Consider the following 19,105-nt stretch of genomic DNA (forward strand, 5'->3'; position numbering starts at 1 on the left):
TAAGGTGTTAATAAGAAAGATAAAGCATCTTAAAAATTAATAGCCAACAATAAAGTGTATAGTGAGACATTCTGAGCCAGCAGCAGCAAAACAAATTGACACAGCAAGAGTCATCTCAGATGCTGGTCCTGTCTCTGTGAGGTGCTTAGACAGATGACTAGGAAAAATTAAAATCAGAGTTTAAAAGATTAATAGGTTGCAAGAGTAATTGTGGTAAATACCTGATACAGAAACAAAGACTTTGTGTTTTGAGAGGGGAAAAGAAATTGTCATCTGACACTCATTCCCAGTTGCTAGATCATTTAAAAGAGTTTATTACCTAACAATTACTTTGAACGTTAAAGATCAGCATCAAAGTTGAGTGTAAGTGTGCGAAAGTATTGAAGAGAGAACCAGAAAAATTGCTGTGCTGGGAAAGCAAAATCAGTGGGTCTATTTCTGAAGTAAATTGCAATTAGTAAGAATAAGAACATGGGCCAGATTTTGCCACTTAGTATTCACATAATGTTCCCCAAAGTGAATGCAGTACATTTTATGGTATGATGCAGCTGTTTAAGTGGTATATATGCCCTTATAATGGGTTCTGTCAGTGAGTGTCATAGAGAGAACGGACAGTATGATTTCCAGAGCAGAAAGAAGCTGGCAGGGACAGCAGCATGTGGCAGCAGGTATTTTAGGGAGATAAGAAGGGGTGATATGTAAATCTGCTAATATTTGATGTACTTCTGGCTTTCTCATTCCTGTAGCAGTCCTAATTGCTACCTAATTGAATAGTTGCCCACCTCTCTCTGACCACTCTTCTTTTGTTCTCATGACTGGAGGCAAGTGTCCTCCCCACATGGGAGGAAACTCAGTTCTTCCAGTGCTGTATTCAGAGACTCAAAACAAATCATTTTCTTTACCCATGAAAACGGGATTATTTTAAGACACAGTTGTTAAAAATATCCTGGAGTATTTTGCCAAAAGGTGACTCTTAGATTCAAAAAGCTTTCCTTTCACAGGAAAAAAAAATGCAGGATATGGTAGCATGGATGAAATTCCTTCATCTGGCTAGTTCTTTGTGTTCTAGTGTTTAGGGGTTTTTTCTTTCATTGACGTAAATTCAGCCTTTGAACCAATAGTGACTCTTTCCCAGGAAAAAACTACCAAGTAATTTAGATACTATGAAATCTTGGGCACTGAATTCAGAAAGGCTTCTGACAATGCATAAACTCACCAGGGCCCTGTGTTGGTGGGGCAGCATTTAACTGTGCCTCTAAGACCTCACAGGTCTGATTGGCAATAACGTGGAACAGAAACGATCACAACATCACCCTCCCTCCCTCTCAGCATTCAGTTGGTGTTTGCCTGACCTTGTGCTCGATGGATCAGGTGCAGTGATGTATCATGTTTTATGGTTTCTAGATACCAAAATGAGTATCTGTGTTTTTTAGCAACATAAATCATCAGGTTTAATAATTCTGTAATGAAATGAGCAGAGGATATTTTTACAGCCTTGGATAGCTGAAGATAAAGGGATGTAAAAGTGCATGAGAAGTGACCTTACAAAGTGGTGTGTTGCCTTTACTTTTAATGTATATAGAGAAATCCTGAATTAAACACTATGATTTTGGAAAGTGTGGGTGAGCATATATGTGTGTTTTGTCAAAGGGATGGAGGCTCTTTTATTTCCAGTTTTGCCTGCCCTAGTTTTATTTATGGCCATGGCTTGTCAGGAGTGCTGGGTGCATCCTGGCAGAGCACGGTGCTGCTGCAGTCCAAGCCAGCTGCCCTGCGCCTGCTGAAATGCTGAAAGGCCCCACTCCTTGCCCTGAAGGTTATTTTGCTGGCTGCAGCACTGATGGGTCTGTGATTTCCAGAGAACCTCTGCTGGTAAAATCTGATTAAATTGGCAGAAAATATTTTTTAGTCCACCTTTCCAAAGCTTTTTTCACTGCTGGCTAACCAAGGTGGACTTCCCCCCCCACCCCAAACTTTTCCTCCCATGCTCTTTTTTTTGCTCTTTCTGCTGTTTCTCACAGGCTGGATGGGAAATCTTTTATGATCATTCCAGAAAGAGTGATAACCATAAAACAAGAATATGAGGAGACTGGGAGCTTAATTTTACTTACACTTCTGACACTAAGAACCAACACAAAAAGAACCTTTCCTCAAAAAGGCACTGTATAACACTGTTTGAAGAGCCCAAAAGACATATCCCAGCTTAAGGATGATGTCTCGTTAGGATCAGCTGAAGGAGAGGTGACCAGGTTTTGGCCTCTGGAGGTCTGAGTTGGCTGATCCATTATTCCTGCATTTTTATCCATAACTTTCCACAAAAGAAACCTTTGTATACTGTAACAAAAGATTTCCAGTACTGGTGTGTGATTACTGTAATACAGAATTTTGAGCATATTTGATGGCCTCCATCTTCTCTGTATCATGGTATGTTAAGTATTAAGTGAACTATTTGAGCTAATTTCAACTTGACTGTTAGCACTGAGTGAATGAAATTACAGAAAATAACAGTCCACAATTGTCTGTGATATACTTGGCTTGACTAAAGTTGCTGGAGTTTTTGTTTCTCTCTAGACATTAAAGTAGCTTGAGAACAATTTCTTTGCAATTTGGTGATGAAGGAATAGAGCATAAAGGAATAGCAGAACTATCAGACAAGGGTGAGGCCATCCACTTGCCTCATCCTTTATTTGCTTAAGGTAATAGCAAGTATTCAGCAATTCAGACTGAGGGGAGGTGCCAGGATTTAATAGTTGGGAGGACAGTACATTCCCTGGAGTTGCATCTGCAGTAGAATTTTCAACAAGTTGCCAAGACTGGTTTAGATAGGTAGAGCTCACTGTGTGCACTTGTATGGACAGGTCCTTGAGTGTTCAGAGGATAAAAAGAAATATTGCTAGGGTTTAATTGCAATGGTAATTTCAGAATTGCTAATAGTGGTAAAGATGAGCTGGGAATGGAAGGAAAAAACTTAAAATGTTTGCACAAACAAGACCTGGGGCTTGAGGTGAAAGAGAGCTTGTCAAAACCCGAGAAATGGAGTAAAGTGAGTGCTGTGAAATTTGGTGGGCCTCTTGAGACTTCATCAAGCAGAAATCATGATCATCTCCTGAGGATGTGTTTTGGTTTAAAAAGATATGAAAGTCTAGAGTTGTAGAACTTGCATCACTGAAATGTTTCTATATTAATCTCCTTGCAAGTTATTAACTTTGAAATGTGAAAAATCCTCTGTTCATTGTCTGGATTATTTCTGGAAGTAAATCCTTCAGCAGCCGGTTAGTAAGCTTAGGAGAGAAGATAACAAAGTGCTGGCAACAGCTGTATCCTTGACAGAAGAACATCTGCCACTGTTTGATCCTATCTGGCTCATTTTTCTTCTTCTATGTACATTGCATGTGTGTGTCACTGGCTCTGGAAAGACCACATACAACTGAAATTGCAGAAACCTATTCAGAAGTGTCATATGTTACTCTTAAAAGAAAAAAAAGTGGGGGGAAGAGGAAGATAAAAATCTATGCTAGAGGATTCCTTGCTGCACCACTCACCAGCAAGCAGGGAAACTTTGGTTTGGGTACATTTTGCCTTTTTATAACCACTCCATACAATTTCTCAGTAAAGCTCTGTAAAAGAAAGTGTTCCAGCACCTAACTGCCTCACACAGAGTTGTTTCTGAGCACCAGCCTCAAGTAGGAATGTGGCATCTGAGCATGCCAGAGAGGTTAATTAGTCTGTGTGATGTTGTTGTAAAGAAGAGTGGAGCCAAGCAAAGGATGCCTGGTTTAGGTCGTGGTCCTTGAACTTTGGAAAGCTTTTGAAGGATCTTGAAGAAATTTTTGGTAAAAATATTTCATGCCTGTAGTTAGGTGAAAATTGAGAAAAAATTGAAAGTTTTTTTTATCAACACAGGCACCACATGGTAGAGTTTGCAGATGCTTTTCCTTGTCTTTTTGGTTTCGCTAGCTGACCGAAGCAAAACCCGTGGGATGAAACAGGCAAACATAGATGGCAAAAGCTTTCATACCTGCTCCCCAGGCTTCAGGGAACATAGTTGTGCTCAGCTTGCTTTAGAGCTTTGCTTTATACAGCCTCATTCTTCCAAAACAAATTCTAAAGGGGCTCAGGAACCTTCTGCCCAAAGGTAAACTGAGCATGTGCTTCATCCTCTTGAGCTTTCCGCAGCCTCCTTCCAAGGTATTAGGGATTTCTGTCAAGAATTGCAGTAAATGCAGTACTGGTTGGCTGTTGGTTTCCAAATCTGGGATTTTTTTACCCCCTTTTTTTTAAGTTCAGCTACTGAAAGTAATAAAGAGTAATTCCTATAAGCTGTGTGTTATGAAACTCTAAGGATTACTTGTCCACTGAAACAGCTATATAAATTATTTGTTCCCTTCCATCCCTCTGCTGTAGTGCCAGAGGTATTTAATACTTGGAAATCCCTATTCAGAGAGTTAATGTATCAGACATGCTAATCAAGTCATGCCAGATGGAGTTTATAAATAAACTACACTGCATTGTGTATTCTTAAAATTTGAGCACCAAACATAATTCAAGGCAATGTTTTCCTAGTTTAAAAAGAAAAAATCCAAACCAACACACAAACATCTCCTCTTTCTTCATTCTGGATTGTGAAGTCACATACCATGGCACAGAGGTTGTTAGAGGGAAAATGAGGAATAGCATGTCAGTCATTAAATACTAGCTGAAAAGTCCAAAGCTGATTCTTCCTGAGGGGTGAAGAAGCTGTTCACGTGAGCCCCAGCTAACCTCCACCTAGCTTTATCTTCTAAAATGATGAGGCATTTTTGAGGACACAGAAGGATTGATATTCTATGTCCTCTCATAGATGCCTTTTCAGTTATGTTAGTGTATTGCTCCTAAGTGTTGTTAGCCCTGGATGCCCTTGATTGCCATCTGACAGTGACTGCTTTGAGGTGCTTTAGAAGATGCCAAGTAGATCCCATCATGTCCTAAAATAATGTGCCTGCCCTTCTTGGCCATTTCTCATGCTAAGGGACAGTTCTTCCAGATTTTGGAGATTTTAAGCTATCTATGGCTGACTGCTCCTTGGGGTGTGTGGGTTGTTAAAGAGCAGAGAAGTCTTTAGTGAAGTTGTGTTGCCGTGCCATTTCTGACCTTTGCAAAGGGACCTTCAAGTCTAAGTGAAACTTGTCATACAGCTTGAAGGATGCAGAAAATAAGCAGGACTTAAATGATTCATATAGTGATGTGGTTATGCTCTACACAAAGGCTGTATGCTTTTATTAAATCCTGCAGTGTGTGCGTATGACATAACTTTGGGGTTTTTTTAATTGTATCTAATTGTACATAATGCACCCTTCTCCCTCAAATTTTAGTCACATTGAGGAAAGTTTAATCATTCTAGGGAAAAAAATAAGAGTCTCCACTGTATATTTCTCCCTGTCCCTGAAAAATGATAAATCTTATTTCTGATGAGAAAATAACACACAAACATCTTGGTTTATAGATCTTGTAAAGTGTTGCATGAAATTCCTGGGTAACAATTTGTTCCAGTGTAGAGGGTTTGAAAATCCATGCTGTAGGTTTCCTTCATGAAACAGCTGCTGGTGCTTTGAATCGTGTGGGTGGGTGGATGTGTGTGCTGTGCCTGAGAGGAAAAAAAAACTGTAGTCAGATGTCAAAGCAAAAATAGGAGATTTTAGAGATTTAGACTGGGTGGAGGAGGTGGGAAGCCAACTCTGCAGAGATGTTAATTACCTTGGGAAGAAAAAGGACGCAATGGAGTAGGTGTACCAGGAGATTTACTTAATAGAATTCACACAATCATGAACCCACTTTTACTGCATTTAGACAGGTTCTCAGTGAGAGCTTTACAACAGAAATATTTTACCAGAGGAAAACCAGTTATTAGGGTTTTTTTTAGGGGGGAGGGGTGGTGATGCTATTTTTACATCTCTTTTCATGAAGGAGGACAAGAACTATATGTTTTTTTGTTTGATTTGTTGGCTCTAGGCCTTAAAAATGAACCTCATCATTCATTGAGTTATCCTGGGAACACAGGGTGATACATGATGGAAAAAAGCTATATGCAACTGTATAGCGAGTTTCCCCATGAGCAAGAAGGTGCAGCATGTGAGATACTTTCATCCATGGAAGGTGAATCTTCTCTGCAGAGGAGGCTCAGGTTGAGAAGTAAATGCTTTGGACTGCAGCAAGTCCTTTGTGGCTTGCAAGGCATTCTGTCATCTTCCTCTTTGGAGAGTGAATCACTGCAGTTCCCCGTCCACTCCTGCCTCCCACGGATATATATGAAGTAGCTGTGGAAGTGTTTGGAGTCCATTGATGGGTGAAATACCTACTGATCTGAATTAACTGTGTTAGTAATGAAACTCTTGTGGCTGGCCAGGCTTACTGGCACTGTTGGAATAAAATGTTGGGTAACTAGAGCAAGAGTCTGGTAGTAGATGTCCTACCCACAGTTACCTTCTCTGTGCTCTTGCCTCCCCTGTCATGCACAAGTGATGGAGCAGGGCAAAGAACAGCAAAATGGAGAAACTCAGTGCTCTTAATATTTTTACTGTGCTTCCAGTCCAATTAATCCATACTTTCAAGCCTGTCCCAGGTAAAGCACTGGTAGTGTGAAGTGCAGTGGATAAAGCAAAGCTAGAGAAAGTACTTTAAGCTTTCACAGGCACTTTTTCCTTTTTTAAGGACCTTCTACAAAGACTTAGCAGGAAGGGTGGGGAGAAGTATTTGATCACATCTGCTGGCCTTGATTTGTAAAACAACTATAATTAATCCTCCTGCATTACAGGTTCATTGTTTTGGCCAAAGGCTGTTGTTTCTTTCATCCCTAAGTTCTTATGCTGCTGTAAGCATATCTTTGTGTTGCTCATGCTTTATTCTGTTAGATGGCCTCAGCAAGGAACTCTCTTTTTCCCCCCTTTAATAGCACTGTCTTGATTTACAACGTGATGTGTGTGTTTGTGTGCATATGCTGGCTTTGTAGGGCTAGAAATGCATTGATCAGTTTATCATCAGTGACATATTGGTGAAAAGATCACAGAATCACAGAATGGTAGGGGTTGGAAGGGACATCTAGAGGTGCTATATCTAAGCCTGGAAACTCTCAGTGGAGGCAGGAAGGATGGTAGATAGCAAAGGATAGTGCAAATCATGGAAACGTGGGCAGGTTAATTCCATAAGGGAATTGCTGAGTGAGAATTTATCTGCAAATCCATCTCTGTATCCTGATCTTCACATTCAGTGGCACAAACCCTTCTGATTCATGTCAACTTGATGAGCTGGATGAACCTGCTGAGCCTGTGATAGCTGTGGCCAGAGGATTAGCAGCTTCTTTCCACCTTCAGTTCTGTTTTAAGACTGGAATACATCTTTAGTGAAAATTAGCATCCTGGTGGGTTGAGGAAATTGAATTTCACATGGACTGCAAACTGGAAAGCACATATTCAGAGGTGTGAAAATGAAATGGGGAGGCTTTAATGCAGTGACTTCTTAATGAATAGATTCTATGGCATTGAGCCTTAGGGGTTTTTCTGGAGGTGAAGTTACATAGTAACAGGTGATGTGAATTTAAAGAAATTCCAGAATAATTCCTAATCTGTTGCTTTTATCCCAGAATAAGGGGCCCTTTTCTGACTTAATTTAACGCGGTACCAAAAGTTATTGGCTAACATATTCATTAGCTATTTCCTAGCTGTTATTTCAGTCTTTTCTCAGGTAGGGAGGCTTGTGACAGGGCTGACTGAATCAGTTTATCATTCCCTTTGGTGGCTGTCTCATCAGAATAAACGTCCTGGCTGACTCCTGTCAGCACATTGGCCTTTCTTCTCGGGGCTGTGCCAGCGGCTCTGCCAAATGCCCACCGCCATCGCTGCTCTCGTCTCCTTGGAGCTGAGCTTACTCTGCTCCCTGCTTTTCCTTCTTGTAAATCCAACAAGCCAGGACTGATGCAACAAGGGCATATGTTGTGAGCCAAGCAGGCAAAGCCTCATGTGCTGCTCCAGCTCCACTCCCTCTGTACCCCAGCCAGCTGACATGCACTTTCACCCTACTGTAATGAAATGGTGACTTCAGGAGCCAAATGAGCTTTTCCCCTTTAGTGCATTGTTGTGATACAGGGGGTGTGAGAAGGGAACCCTTTAAATGCTCAAAGCATCCCCTAAAAGACACAGCAGCTGTATGTATGGGCACTGCTCATATATTACAAGAAGCATGAGCTGCCAATACGTTTTATTTTCTCCTTCTACACACTCAGGTTGTCTTGTGACCTCTCCCTGCTTGATATATTTGGCAGTTTCTCTCCGTGGGAAGGCAGCAGGATGGGTGTGTTACAGCCTAGGAGTGTTCTGCCCTATGCCAGCTTATTTGCATTCATTTTTCTCTGATGAATATACCCAATGTGTTTCTAAATGTCTGGAGTCATTTCTGGTTCATGTAGCACTACCTTGCACTGTGAACATTATTGTGTGTCATCTTCAAATAAAAATTTGGCTCTGTCAGGATGTTTTTCTGCTAAAGGAAGTGAAATTAGTATGAGATTTTGTTTGGCTTATGTGGATGTCTCAGGAATGTTCACCAGCTGATACACTTGCATGTAGATGAGAGCAAAGGCAAAGCTTTTTTTTTTAAACCACGTGTAGACAACTCACTATGATGAATTTTTCTGTAAGGTGCTTATTACATTATGCTCCTCTTTGTCTTTAGGGAGGACTCTTTAACCACTTCAGGGACTGATTGCATTTGATTAGAGAGTAGTTTGTCTTTTTAATCCATTATCCTGGATGAAAGTCCACAAGCTCATTCCCTTCTCTGATGCAGCCAGAAGTGTGCTGTGTGTGTATTATGAGAGCCAAATGCAGAGCTATTTCTTAAGAGGCCATTTGAATTGATGATTGCCTGTTTTCTTATAGAATTATAATAGTGGATTGCAGGTATGGGTGGAAAAGGGCCTATGGGCTCATCTTGCCCCCAGCAGCTTTCAGATAGTGCCCTTTCCCTTCTGTGCCTTTCCTCTCAGCTCCTTCTTCCTTGAAACTTGAAAATCTTGATTCATCCTTTAAAAAAATAAAGAAAAATCTTCCACTGTGGGTGCACTTCTATGTTGTGGTGGCCACAAATGCTCCCCCTGCCTTCTGCTGCCTGTCTGGAGATGTTTTCTGCCCAGGAGCTGCAAGAGTGGTGGTAATACCTTCCTTCTGGTCTCACCTAGCCACGGGTGAGCCAGCTGGGTTACCTGCCAGCCCTGCTTTTTGCTGTTCCTTGAAATCATAACACCCGTTATTTCTGCTAAACACAACCAACATGATTGTTCTCTGGTCAGTGTACTGTCTCTGCTCTGAAATGACGACCACTTCGTGGGAAGTGAATGTGCAGAGGGACACTCCCAAAGTTTAACGTTACAGCATCTTCCTGCAAGCGTGATGGGGCAATGGGGTGAGGATGTGGAGGAAGACCATGTGGATCAGTGTGATGTGCCTGCAGCACCCAGCTCCTCTGAGCCATTTCCATGAGCTCTGATTTAATCTCCTAAGCTTCTATTTAGGTTTTCACTTCTCTATAGGAACGCAGCATTGCTGAAGTGCCTGACTGACAGAGGAGGATTTAAGGTAAAAAAAGGGTAGAGCCAGCTTCCTGGCAGTTTCACTAATTGCAGCTGCTTATAAATTTAACAGATGAACTGTCAGTTTCTTGAAGGTGTGTGATCAACACAGCCTTTTCTTGGGTTCTGTGCTGGCTATAGAAAAAACTAACCTGTAAGGAGCTGAGCTATTGTAACACATTGAATCACTCAATAAGGTGTTTTCCTTGGTTTACAATTTGCAGGCTTCATTATTCTTTTTATGGTTGTCTTTGGTAATATTGGACTGTGGTCTAGAAGATACCTTTGCTGTGTTTTTTTTAATATATTTGTATTTCCTCAATGATTATTGTAGGAGGCATGGAAGAGTTTTTTTGTTCTCAGAATCAGCTTCCAGCAAGTGAACCTTTTTGCCCTTCAATAAAATGAGCCATTTTATTATTCTTTCCCCCCAGATGTCTAATTTGATAGGCACACTAGGACTGAAATAATACTTTTTAGGACTTGAAATTTCTGGGTGTTTCTTAACTTCTGAAATAAATTCTGTAGCTTGAGAATCTAAACACTTCTAGGTAGTTCATCTCTCTGATGTCAGACTTTTAAAGAAGAAATACGCAGATAGCACTTAAAGTTTTTGAATAGCATCCTGATTCTTCTGGGTTGGTGATAACTTCTCCTCCTGTTCTCGTGACTCTGTATCAAGCAGTTCTTGGATCATCATACCCTCTTTGCATTGTCAAAACCCTATGTAAAATCTTTGCTTTTTCTCTTCATCTCAGTCTCTGACATCGCACTTAGATTCTACAGTGGCTGTGTTTCTGTGGTGTGATTTAACCAGAGGAGAGCACCTCTGGGTAGCTTTACTTATACCTCTGCCTGTCAACTGGCCATTCAGAAAGATGTTTTAATACTGAAAGATGATGTCTGTACGGGATCTGTTGGCCAGAACTGGTTGCAGAGTCGCCTCTCCCCCTTTCTTGTATTCTCATGCGAAAAACAACTTCAGCCATCCGCCTCTCCTCTGGTTGGATGCTTTTGGTGAAACATTCAGTGGTGGGAAATGGCAGAAAATGGTATGTTTAGTTGAAAGTGATGGTGCAAAATGCTGAAGTTGGGTGATTTCAAAGAAAGCAAATAAAAGCATCAGCACAGAGGTCAGAAGTTAGGGCGGGCACGGAGGCAAGTAAAGATCTTTCTCTGGTAAATGTACTTAATGCTTTTTGCTAAATGTAAATGATAGCTTAGGAAAAAAACTGCTTGGAATACGGAGGAAATGATGTTGCCAGGATACTCCCTGATCACATTAATTAAACTGTCCCACAGATTTGGCTTAATTACTGCATAATTTGCATATTGGAAGTGACGGTAGACATTACTAAAGAAAGCTCCTATTCTGTTAGCAGAGAGAACATTGTACAGGAATTAATTTCTAGGGGAAGGAGTCTCTAGACATATAATGATGTATCTGGAAAATAGAATTAAGATTTTTGATAATGAGCTGACATATTTCTCATTGCTTTTTTTTGCAAGATTACATTTTCTGCCCATTCCACTAAGTTCCTTAGAGACCTCATCCCAAAAGCCTTCCTCTGGTTGGCTGTTTCTTTAATTACAAGAACCGTGGTTGCTTTCAAGGTTGCTGAGGCAGCTATTAGTGAACTTGTGTAAAGTGATGGAATAATTTGTCTTCAGGCCCCTGTTCTACGTGTATGTTGTTGATGCACTTTACCACTTTCCCAAGTTAAACTCATTATTAAGCTATCAGTTTCTCCTTGTCCTGTTTTTTGCTGGTTTGTTGGGGTTTTTTTAATATCTCTGGCATCCTACTTATGAAAGCCTGAGGCCAAATGGAGAAATGCAGAAATATCTAGTTACTCCTGCAGTACAAGGGCAGGTGCTGCTGGTGCACACTCTGCTTGGAGGCTTTGGGCTGTCCCAGGTGCCTGGTGGAGCAGGGGGAATAGCTGTGTGCCTTTGTAATGCTGAAAAAAAAAAGAGAGGATTTTGCATCTGCATTTCTGCCAGAGTAATTTTATATCTCCTGTCCCTGCTGTGGCTTTGAGTTCAGTGACATTCCTGCAGCCATGCTTAACTGCAGGACCATGATACTGCTTTGGAAAAAGAAAACAAAACATCAAAATTCCTGCATGAAGTAAGACAAGATAGAAACTGTTTTGTTTTGGGGGGAAAAAAAATGTTCTGAATACAGCATTTTCCCAATTTAGACTGCTAATTGCTTTGGATGGTATTGTTGCTAGGATATGTGTTTCCAATGTAGCTTCTACTTTTTAATTCTTTTTTGATCTGTTTTTAAACAGGTGATCATAAACAGCACAATCACACCTAACATGACCTTCACTAAAACATCTCAGAAGTTTGGCCAGTGGGCAGACAGCAGAGCAAATACTGTGTTTGGTTTGGGCTTTCCCTCCGAGCAGCAGCTGACAAAGGTAACGAGGCTCACTGAATTTCTGCAAAGGCTGTCTTGTCTCTTATTCATGAAGAATTGCATACACCTACCTGACCTTTTCACATCTTCATGCTTCTATGAATCCTCTTCATCTGTGCACGCTGCACATCTCCTGTAGTTACCCAGTGTCTGTATATATGGAAGTGGGCGGTATTCCGAACTTTGTAGTCAAAACTCTTAAGTTAAATCTGACCACTGGTGATGGCATTAGTGGGATGATCTCAACAGTATCTTGCCCAGCATGACTGAAAGCATTTGTGGTTCCAGATGTTTACAGAAACCACTTGAACACTGCAGTATTCTTGCTCCCTGGCCTATGTGCTCATTTCAGCTGAAAGTGGCACCTAAAGCAAAGGGAACCACTAATATACCAGATCTGTGGGCACTAGGACTGCCTAATGTGTCTGAAGGAGGAGAGTTGCTGTCCCAGCCTCAGAAATGTGCATTTTGATGGCTTGCTGCCATTGATGTCTAACAGGTAAAGTTGTTGCCAGCCCCTGGGGCTTGCTGGTGCCCTCCTTTTGCAGATACCACTCTTGGTGGGGCCATGCTCTCAGGAGGCTCAGAAAACTGATCTGGGCTAAAGTAGCACTGCTCTTTTAGCATTTTAGTTCAGTGGTGTAATTTGCAGCCCTGATCCAAAGGTGGTTTATCACAGACCTGAGGAGGTGGCAATGAGTTGTGGCAGTGATGAGGGGTCCTTAGCTGGGGAAGTCTGGCACCAGGTTTGCTGCTTCTCTCACAAGGAAAACCTGGACATGGGTTTGGTATTAATGCCACACTTCCCTGGACCCAGGGGCTGGCTACAACAGCAGGCTTGTAAAGTCTACAGCTGTCTCTTGTCATGAATAACCATCAGTTTGAAGGACATCTTCTGTCATGGATTAGTGGTCTTGCCAAGTGCTCATCAAGCAGCTGAAATGTGTTTGGTGTTTTTTTTCATATAGTAAAACAACCCCTACTTATCTAACACATAGTTGACACCTGACACATGGTGACTTGACACTGCGTTTTGCCAGTTAACATTGTGTCCTTGGGCATGGCACACAGTCTCTCATGTTGCTGTCTCCTTTTGTGCTTTGATAAGAGCAGAATCGGGAGAACAAGATGTTTCTTGTGGTATCTAAAATAGCAAAGCCAGACCATTGCAACAGAAGGAAGACTTTTCCATCAACTGAATTGTTGTAGGAATTAATTGTACCAAGTCTGTCCTACAGACTTCTTGCAATTTCCAGAGAATTGCATCTTTTGCAAGTATTCTAAAAGCATATTTTTGGAGGGATTTAAGATGTCCATAAAGGTGCCAGAGCAAGAATCTGCTCTTCTAAAATGCTGAGGCCATCCAATCAATCACATGCAAAACTGGTTTTTAAAAATGAGGTGCTGGTGCTGGTTATCTTTTATGATGCTTACTCAAGTGTAGAGGACTGTTCATTTCACCTCTGCATAGTCTCCACTGCTGTGATAAAGAAGTGTTCAGAGTAGCTAGTGAGTACTGTGGGAATGTGGGAGGATTAAGGTGGACCTAAGGGAATAGTTTATTTTAAGTAATAGATAAGCATGACACAGTGCAGTCTTTGGATACCAAATGAAAGAATTAGCACCACTGGATAGTAATTTTTAAACCTTGAGTGCTGAAGTCACACCTCTGCAACAGGACAGGTGCCCACGTGGCAGCTCAGTGCTGTTTGGGGTTCAACGTGCAGCACAGGGCAGGTGGTGATGAGGCTGGCTCAGGAAATGGGAGCTGTAACCAGGCATGAGGAACATTTGGAGGTTTTTACACCTCCATGTTCTCCAAAACTGCCCAAACAGGAACTTAGAATAAATTGAATGCTGAAATCAGAAAGCAGCTCTTTAATGCCTATGTGGCCAGAGTTGAACCAATCTGAAAAACATGTTTTGTGGGGACAGGGACCTTGACACCAGCTGTGTTTCTCTCCAGACAGGTTTGCACATCTGTTTGCACTGCATGGTCTGCTGAAGAGCCTTCTCCCAATAATGCAGCCTTCTACTTGCAGGAAAAGCTTTCCAAATCAGCAGAAAGACGTTTTCTAGTCGGAGTGGGAAAGGGGAGCTTTAGGAAAGCACTTCTGAACATGATTTGAGATGATCTATTAAAAAAACCCCATCTGACAGTTATCTAGCTGGAAAACATAAGAAAACCTGGTTTATCACCACCATGCAGAATGATGGGACAAAGATATGCCCTATCATCTGTGCCCCTCAGTTTAATTACTGAACCATTAGTAAGAAAGTTCAGAGGTGGTGAAGAGATTACAGATGTATAAGTGTATTGGGAACAGTAAAATCAAGTTTCATTTTATATGATATCATTATGCTCTTACAAAAGATATAAATAAAAGCTTGACAGTTTTACTGGAAATAATTGAAGCTTTTAGTCAGGAATTGGAAGGACACACTAAAATTCCATTAAACTAGAGATCAATAGCCTTGGTTTAAAATAAATATACAAAACTAAAAAACATCTACTGAAAACAGTGACTAATATTGAGACAGGAGAAGAAGTTAGCAGCAAAAATGTCTGCACTTTTAAGTATATTGGTTGGCCTAATAAAAGATATTGCCTCTTTCTAATGCCTTGCTTCTCTTGAGATACTTAAGCATTAATCCATACCTATAGGGAGAAGTAGTTCAAATTAAACATAGGCCATTAATGAAAAATGCATTCCATGACCTGGTAACCTAATTACCATTCACATTGATTGGGAGAATTCCAGAGTTTAAAGCTGATGTTCTACTCAGGGTCCTCATCCTCTCTTGCAGGACTCACTGACCCTTCTTTTCCCCCTTCCCACCCTGTGCCTCAAAAAATCTCAAGACATTATTCAGCCATCGCTACAGCCACATCAAAACAGGTATCAAAAGAGAATTAATGGCATGCCTGGGTGTGATGAACAGGCACAGGGCTGGTGCTGTAAAGGTGGTGATGTATTTTGCACATGAAGTGGTTAAGTAAATTTTCTGCTGTCATTCAGGATGCTTCAATGCAGACACACCATTTGAGGAGCTGTAAGGTAGTCAAGGGCTTAGGGACAAAGATTTATACAGGTGACAAAGCCAGTAAACCCAGACTCTGCACGTCTTAAAGCAGCTGTATCCAGCCCCTGGGAAGCACTGGACTTTATTTTTATGCACATCTGCACATTGTGTGTGGTATTTGCCAAGCACTGTTTCGCACAGGAGAAAGCTCAGAGCAGAGCCTTGCCCTTGCCCCCAGCATGCAGCAACTGATTCAACTGGCACTGGTGCCAATAGTGCACTGGCTATGCTAGAGCAAATTACTGGCCATTTTCAGGAGTAAATAGTCTTATTTGCTGCCTGGTATTGAGGGCTCATCCAGAGAAAACCACAGGCAAAGCAGCACATGTGTTGTGGGTCAGGACAGGGAGATGCTCCCCAACAGGAACCCAGCCTTCTGCAAAGCCAGAGGGCCATGAAATATTTATGAGACTGCTTTGGATGGGAGCAGCTGTTTCATCTGACACTGGCACAATTTGTCAGTAGGAGACGTAAAATATAGTGTCAGATCAGGAGCTTAAAATTTACACATACCAAAGAATGCTTTTTAATGTATAAAATGTTAAGATGGTCCATTTAAATACATATCCATTTTTCCAGGTGACAAGCTGGCTGCAGATTTGAACAGCCTTTAAATAACTTGTGCAGTGCACAGTAGCATCCTTGAGTTTCTATTACATTTCAGTGGCCAAGACTCATAATGAAACAGTTCTCATGGGCTGTAGCAACCTTAGACTAAAAGGTTTCACAAGCGTCGGTAGCAGCAAATCTTTTCCATATTGCAGCTTGGTCTCACAGCTTGCCTGGGGCATGGAAAGACAGATATAATCCATGATGGACTATTGGAGTGGTGTTTAGTTGGTGTTTCTCCTACTCCAGTCTTTTTTTGTTTTTCTAATTTTGGGGAACTTTACCCACAGAAAAGAACGGAGGGAAGGGAAGACAGAGGGAGGAAAGAAGGAGGGAGAGGGAGCATGATGATTGCATTTGGGTGCATTGCCACTCAAGACCACATTTACCAAGTTTTCATTTACTAAATGCAATTTTGAGTAGGAATTTCACATTTTAAAAGCACTCTGTATTGTTGCAATGGTTTGATAGTTCAAAATCAGCTTTCATCTTGGAGGTGGCACGTGATTTTGTAGTATCAGTTATTTACATTTGGGATAGAAGAAAGCGGTTATTGGAGAGGAAGCATCTCTCTCAATGCTGCCAGTGCTTAGACACTGTGGCCGTGCCACTGCTCTGGGAGACAGCCTCAGGATCTGGGCAGCTTCAGAAAAAACATCTCTGCTGCTGTAGCAATTAGTGTTGGTAATGCTACACGAGTTTGGGTTGTCACCACCGTGTCGCTGCACTCAGAAGAGTAATCAAGGAAAGGCTTTGATTTTGTAACCAGCCAAGTGATCCTCTGTAGCTTTCAAAAATAGACTGTTAGTAAAATCCAGCAGGTATTAATTATGAAAAAGAAGTGACAGCAGAACTCCTTATGGTCTGTTTCTAACTATATGGGCTGAACAAAAAGCAGAGAGAGTCTTTCACCACCATTTCTGTTACAACCATCTTTACGCTTGTAACAACAATAAGAACAAAGGGTAAGATTTTGACCCTTAAAGCCAAAGATCTGTCTCTAAGATGTTGAAAAACCCAGTTATTTATACTTGTTTCTAAAAGCAAATGTGTTAAATACACGTGTTGGTAAAGACATGATTGAAATGTATTGTGCAATGGCATCATTATTGGTTTGATATTGAAGATTAGCTTTGCTCAGTCATGTAGAGTTTTTTATTACGGAAATGTAAAAATGTCCTTTTCTTCTCAGATCACATAATTTTTCACAGCAGTCTTCTGTGTGCTTTATGAAGATAGCTGCAAAAATAAAATTTGATAGCTCACATGCAATTCTTTTTGTCTTTTCATATTTCATATAGGCTGTGAAGAACCCTCATAAATTTTTCATACTTGCCCATGAAGATTTATTGTAAGAGAAAGACTCAGAACAGCCCTTTTCTATTTGCAAGAAACCCAAATGTAGAAAGGACTGAATGTTAATACAGTATTTTAGAAATAATCAATTTGTTATAGCTGTTTTGTCACAACAGGAGATACATTTTGTGTAAAGTTGGAGTTAAACCACTGAAGGCGAAAATGTAATGTCGTTGTTCCTAATGATCTTTATAGGGCTACAAAGGTAATCAAGTCGTTTGTGTGTGTGTAGTGACTGCACATGCCACCAGATAGCAACTACTGCCACCCAAGAGCAGATACTTTGCAATTTCAGCTGTTGTATAGAAAACAGCTGGATTTGAAAGCTCGATCTTCATTCATAAGCATCATGTTTTATCAACCTTTATAGCCCCAGTATCTTACTGAGAGGCAGAACACTAAATACCTGCCATAAATCTGAAAGTTGGAAGATGAGTTTAGTAAGCAGGTAATGATCCTTCCCCTTCTTTGACTATAAAATGTGATTATTTTTTTCCCTGGTTTTATTTACAATTTTGACATAAATGTTGTGAATGATCCAAAGACAGAATGGCAATCCTTTCATTTACAAGCAGTGCAAGAAATTACTTCTATTTATATTTTCACTTTTTATACATCTTTCCTTTGTAGCATTCCAAGCTTCTCAAAACACAGGCAAGCAAGACCAAGCTCCTTTAGCAGAAAGACAAAGTTACCCATCATTATACTGGATACATCTTAATTTAAAAAGTAAATTATGTGTTATGCTTTTTTTCTTCCATCTTTGCAATCCTCTTTGTAAAACTTCAAACACCTGCAACCCCACCAGACTGTGGTGGTACTTGTATTTCAAAATACTTAGCTTCAGAGCAGATATCCCACAGCAGCTTGCAGAGATTGGGATCATTACTTTTCATCTTTATCTTGCCTTTCCTCTACCATTCCCAATTTGATATAACTCCCTTACAAGAAGCTTTTAAGCCCTTCAACTGAAGTCTTCTCCCTTTATTGTTGCCTGTAATAAGAAAATTAGACCAGAAAACATGTGTTTTCATATGGCCCTCTTGTACATTCAGATCTACCTTCTCATTTTTGCTGTTACTTGATAATCCCGTTTGCATCTTGCAGATGAGCTCATTTGCATGCCTTAATTTAATCAACTTGCTCTTAGGAATAGAAGACATTGGAAATTTTGTTATCCAAACGTATGTCTTGTATACTTTTAACTTTAGTAGACTGTCAACATCAAGTAAAACAGAGGAGGAGGGGCAGATAAATAAAAGTAAATCAAACCAGGAGACACTAATAGCTCCTTTTTCTCCATGGGTTTTTACTGTGATTGGCCAGAGCTACAGAGATGTCCCTCTTTTAGAAACACCTCCAGTTCTTTTAAAAGAACCTGCTTGCCAAAGGATTAAAATGGATTTTCTTTTCCCCCAAAAATTTTAAATCATCAAAATCAATTCTTCACTTTTGGAGATCTATGAACCGTATGAAGGCAGTAATCTGGACAATTTAACAGATGAGAAATCATTCCAGTAATTATCTTTTATTTCTAGTTTGCAGAGAAATTCCAAGAAGTAAAAGAAGCTGCCAAACTAGCAAGGGACAGATCTCAAGAGAAAATTGAGACCTCAAGCAATCATTCCCAGGTTTGTACTTTAGCTTTAATAACTGTACTCATATAGGATAAGGAATTTAAATTTTCTAATGGTTTGCCTCAGCTTCTGGCAACAAGCTTAAAGGACATGAAATGAAGATTGCTGAAGGTAATTGTCAGCTGCTGGACATTAGCATTGTCAGAGGAATATTTTTCATCTAGCCATGTTCTTTACCTTCATTTAAATCTAGGGGTTTTTAGCAGTTCCTGAGCTGTTATGTGGTGGCAGGGAAAGCTATACACCCTTTAATAGATACTGTTACACATAGTTTGAGTCACTGGAAAGTAAGTCAGCATAGTGCTTCAGCAGACTGTTGGTCATTGTCTAATCTGCTTTTGTAGGAGTTCAGTTTGGCAACAGAGAAACTAACTTTGTGACCATAGTCTTTTG

The 19,105-nt window shown here is 40.6% G+C and overlaps 1 protein-coding gene across 1 annotated transcript in view; it reads left to right on the forward strand.

Annotated features, from left to right (window-relative positions):
* Positions 1-19,105, forward strand: part of HOMER2 (homer scaffold protein 2) — a 56,923-nt gene that overhangs the window by 28,206 nt on the left and 9,612 nt on the right. Inside the window, exons 3-4 of the mRNA XM_062000435.1 lie at positions 11,896-12,027; positions 18,614-18,706. Of these exons, the coding sequence (XP_061856419.1) occupies positions 11,896-12,027; positions 18,614-18,706 (225 nt within the window). The remainder of the gene's footprint in view (positions 1-11,895; positions 12,028-18,613; positions 18,707-19,105) is intronic.

The sequence above is a fragment of the Colius striatus genome, chromosome 7, assembly GCF_028858725.1.
Source record: "Colius striatus isolate bColStr4 chromosome 7, bColStr4.1.hap1, whole genome shotgun sequence".
NCBI classification, from domain to species: domain Eukaryota; kingdom Metazoa; phylum Chordata; class Aves; order Coliiformes; family Coliidae; genus Colius; species Colius striatus.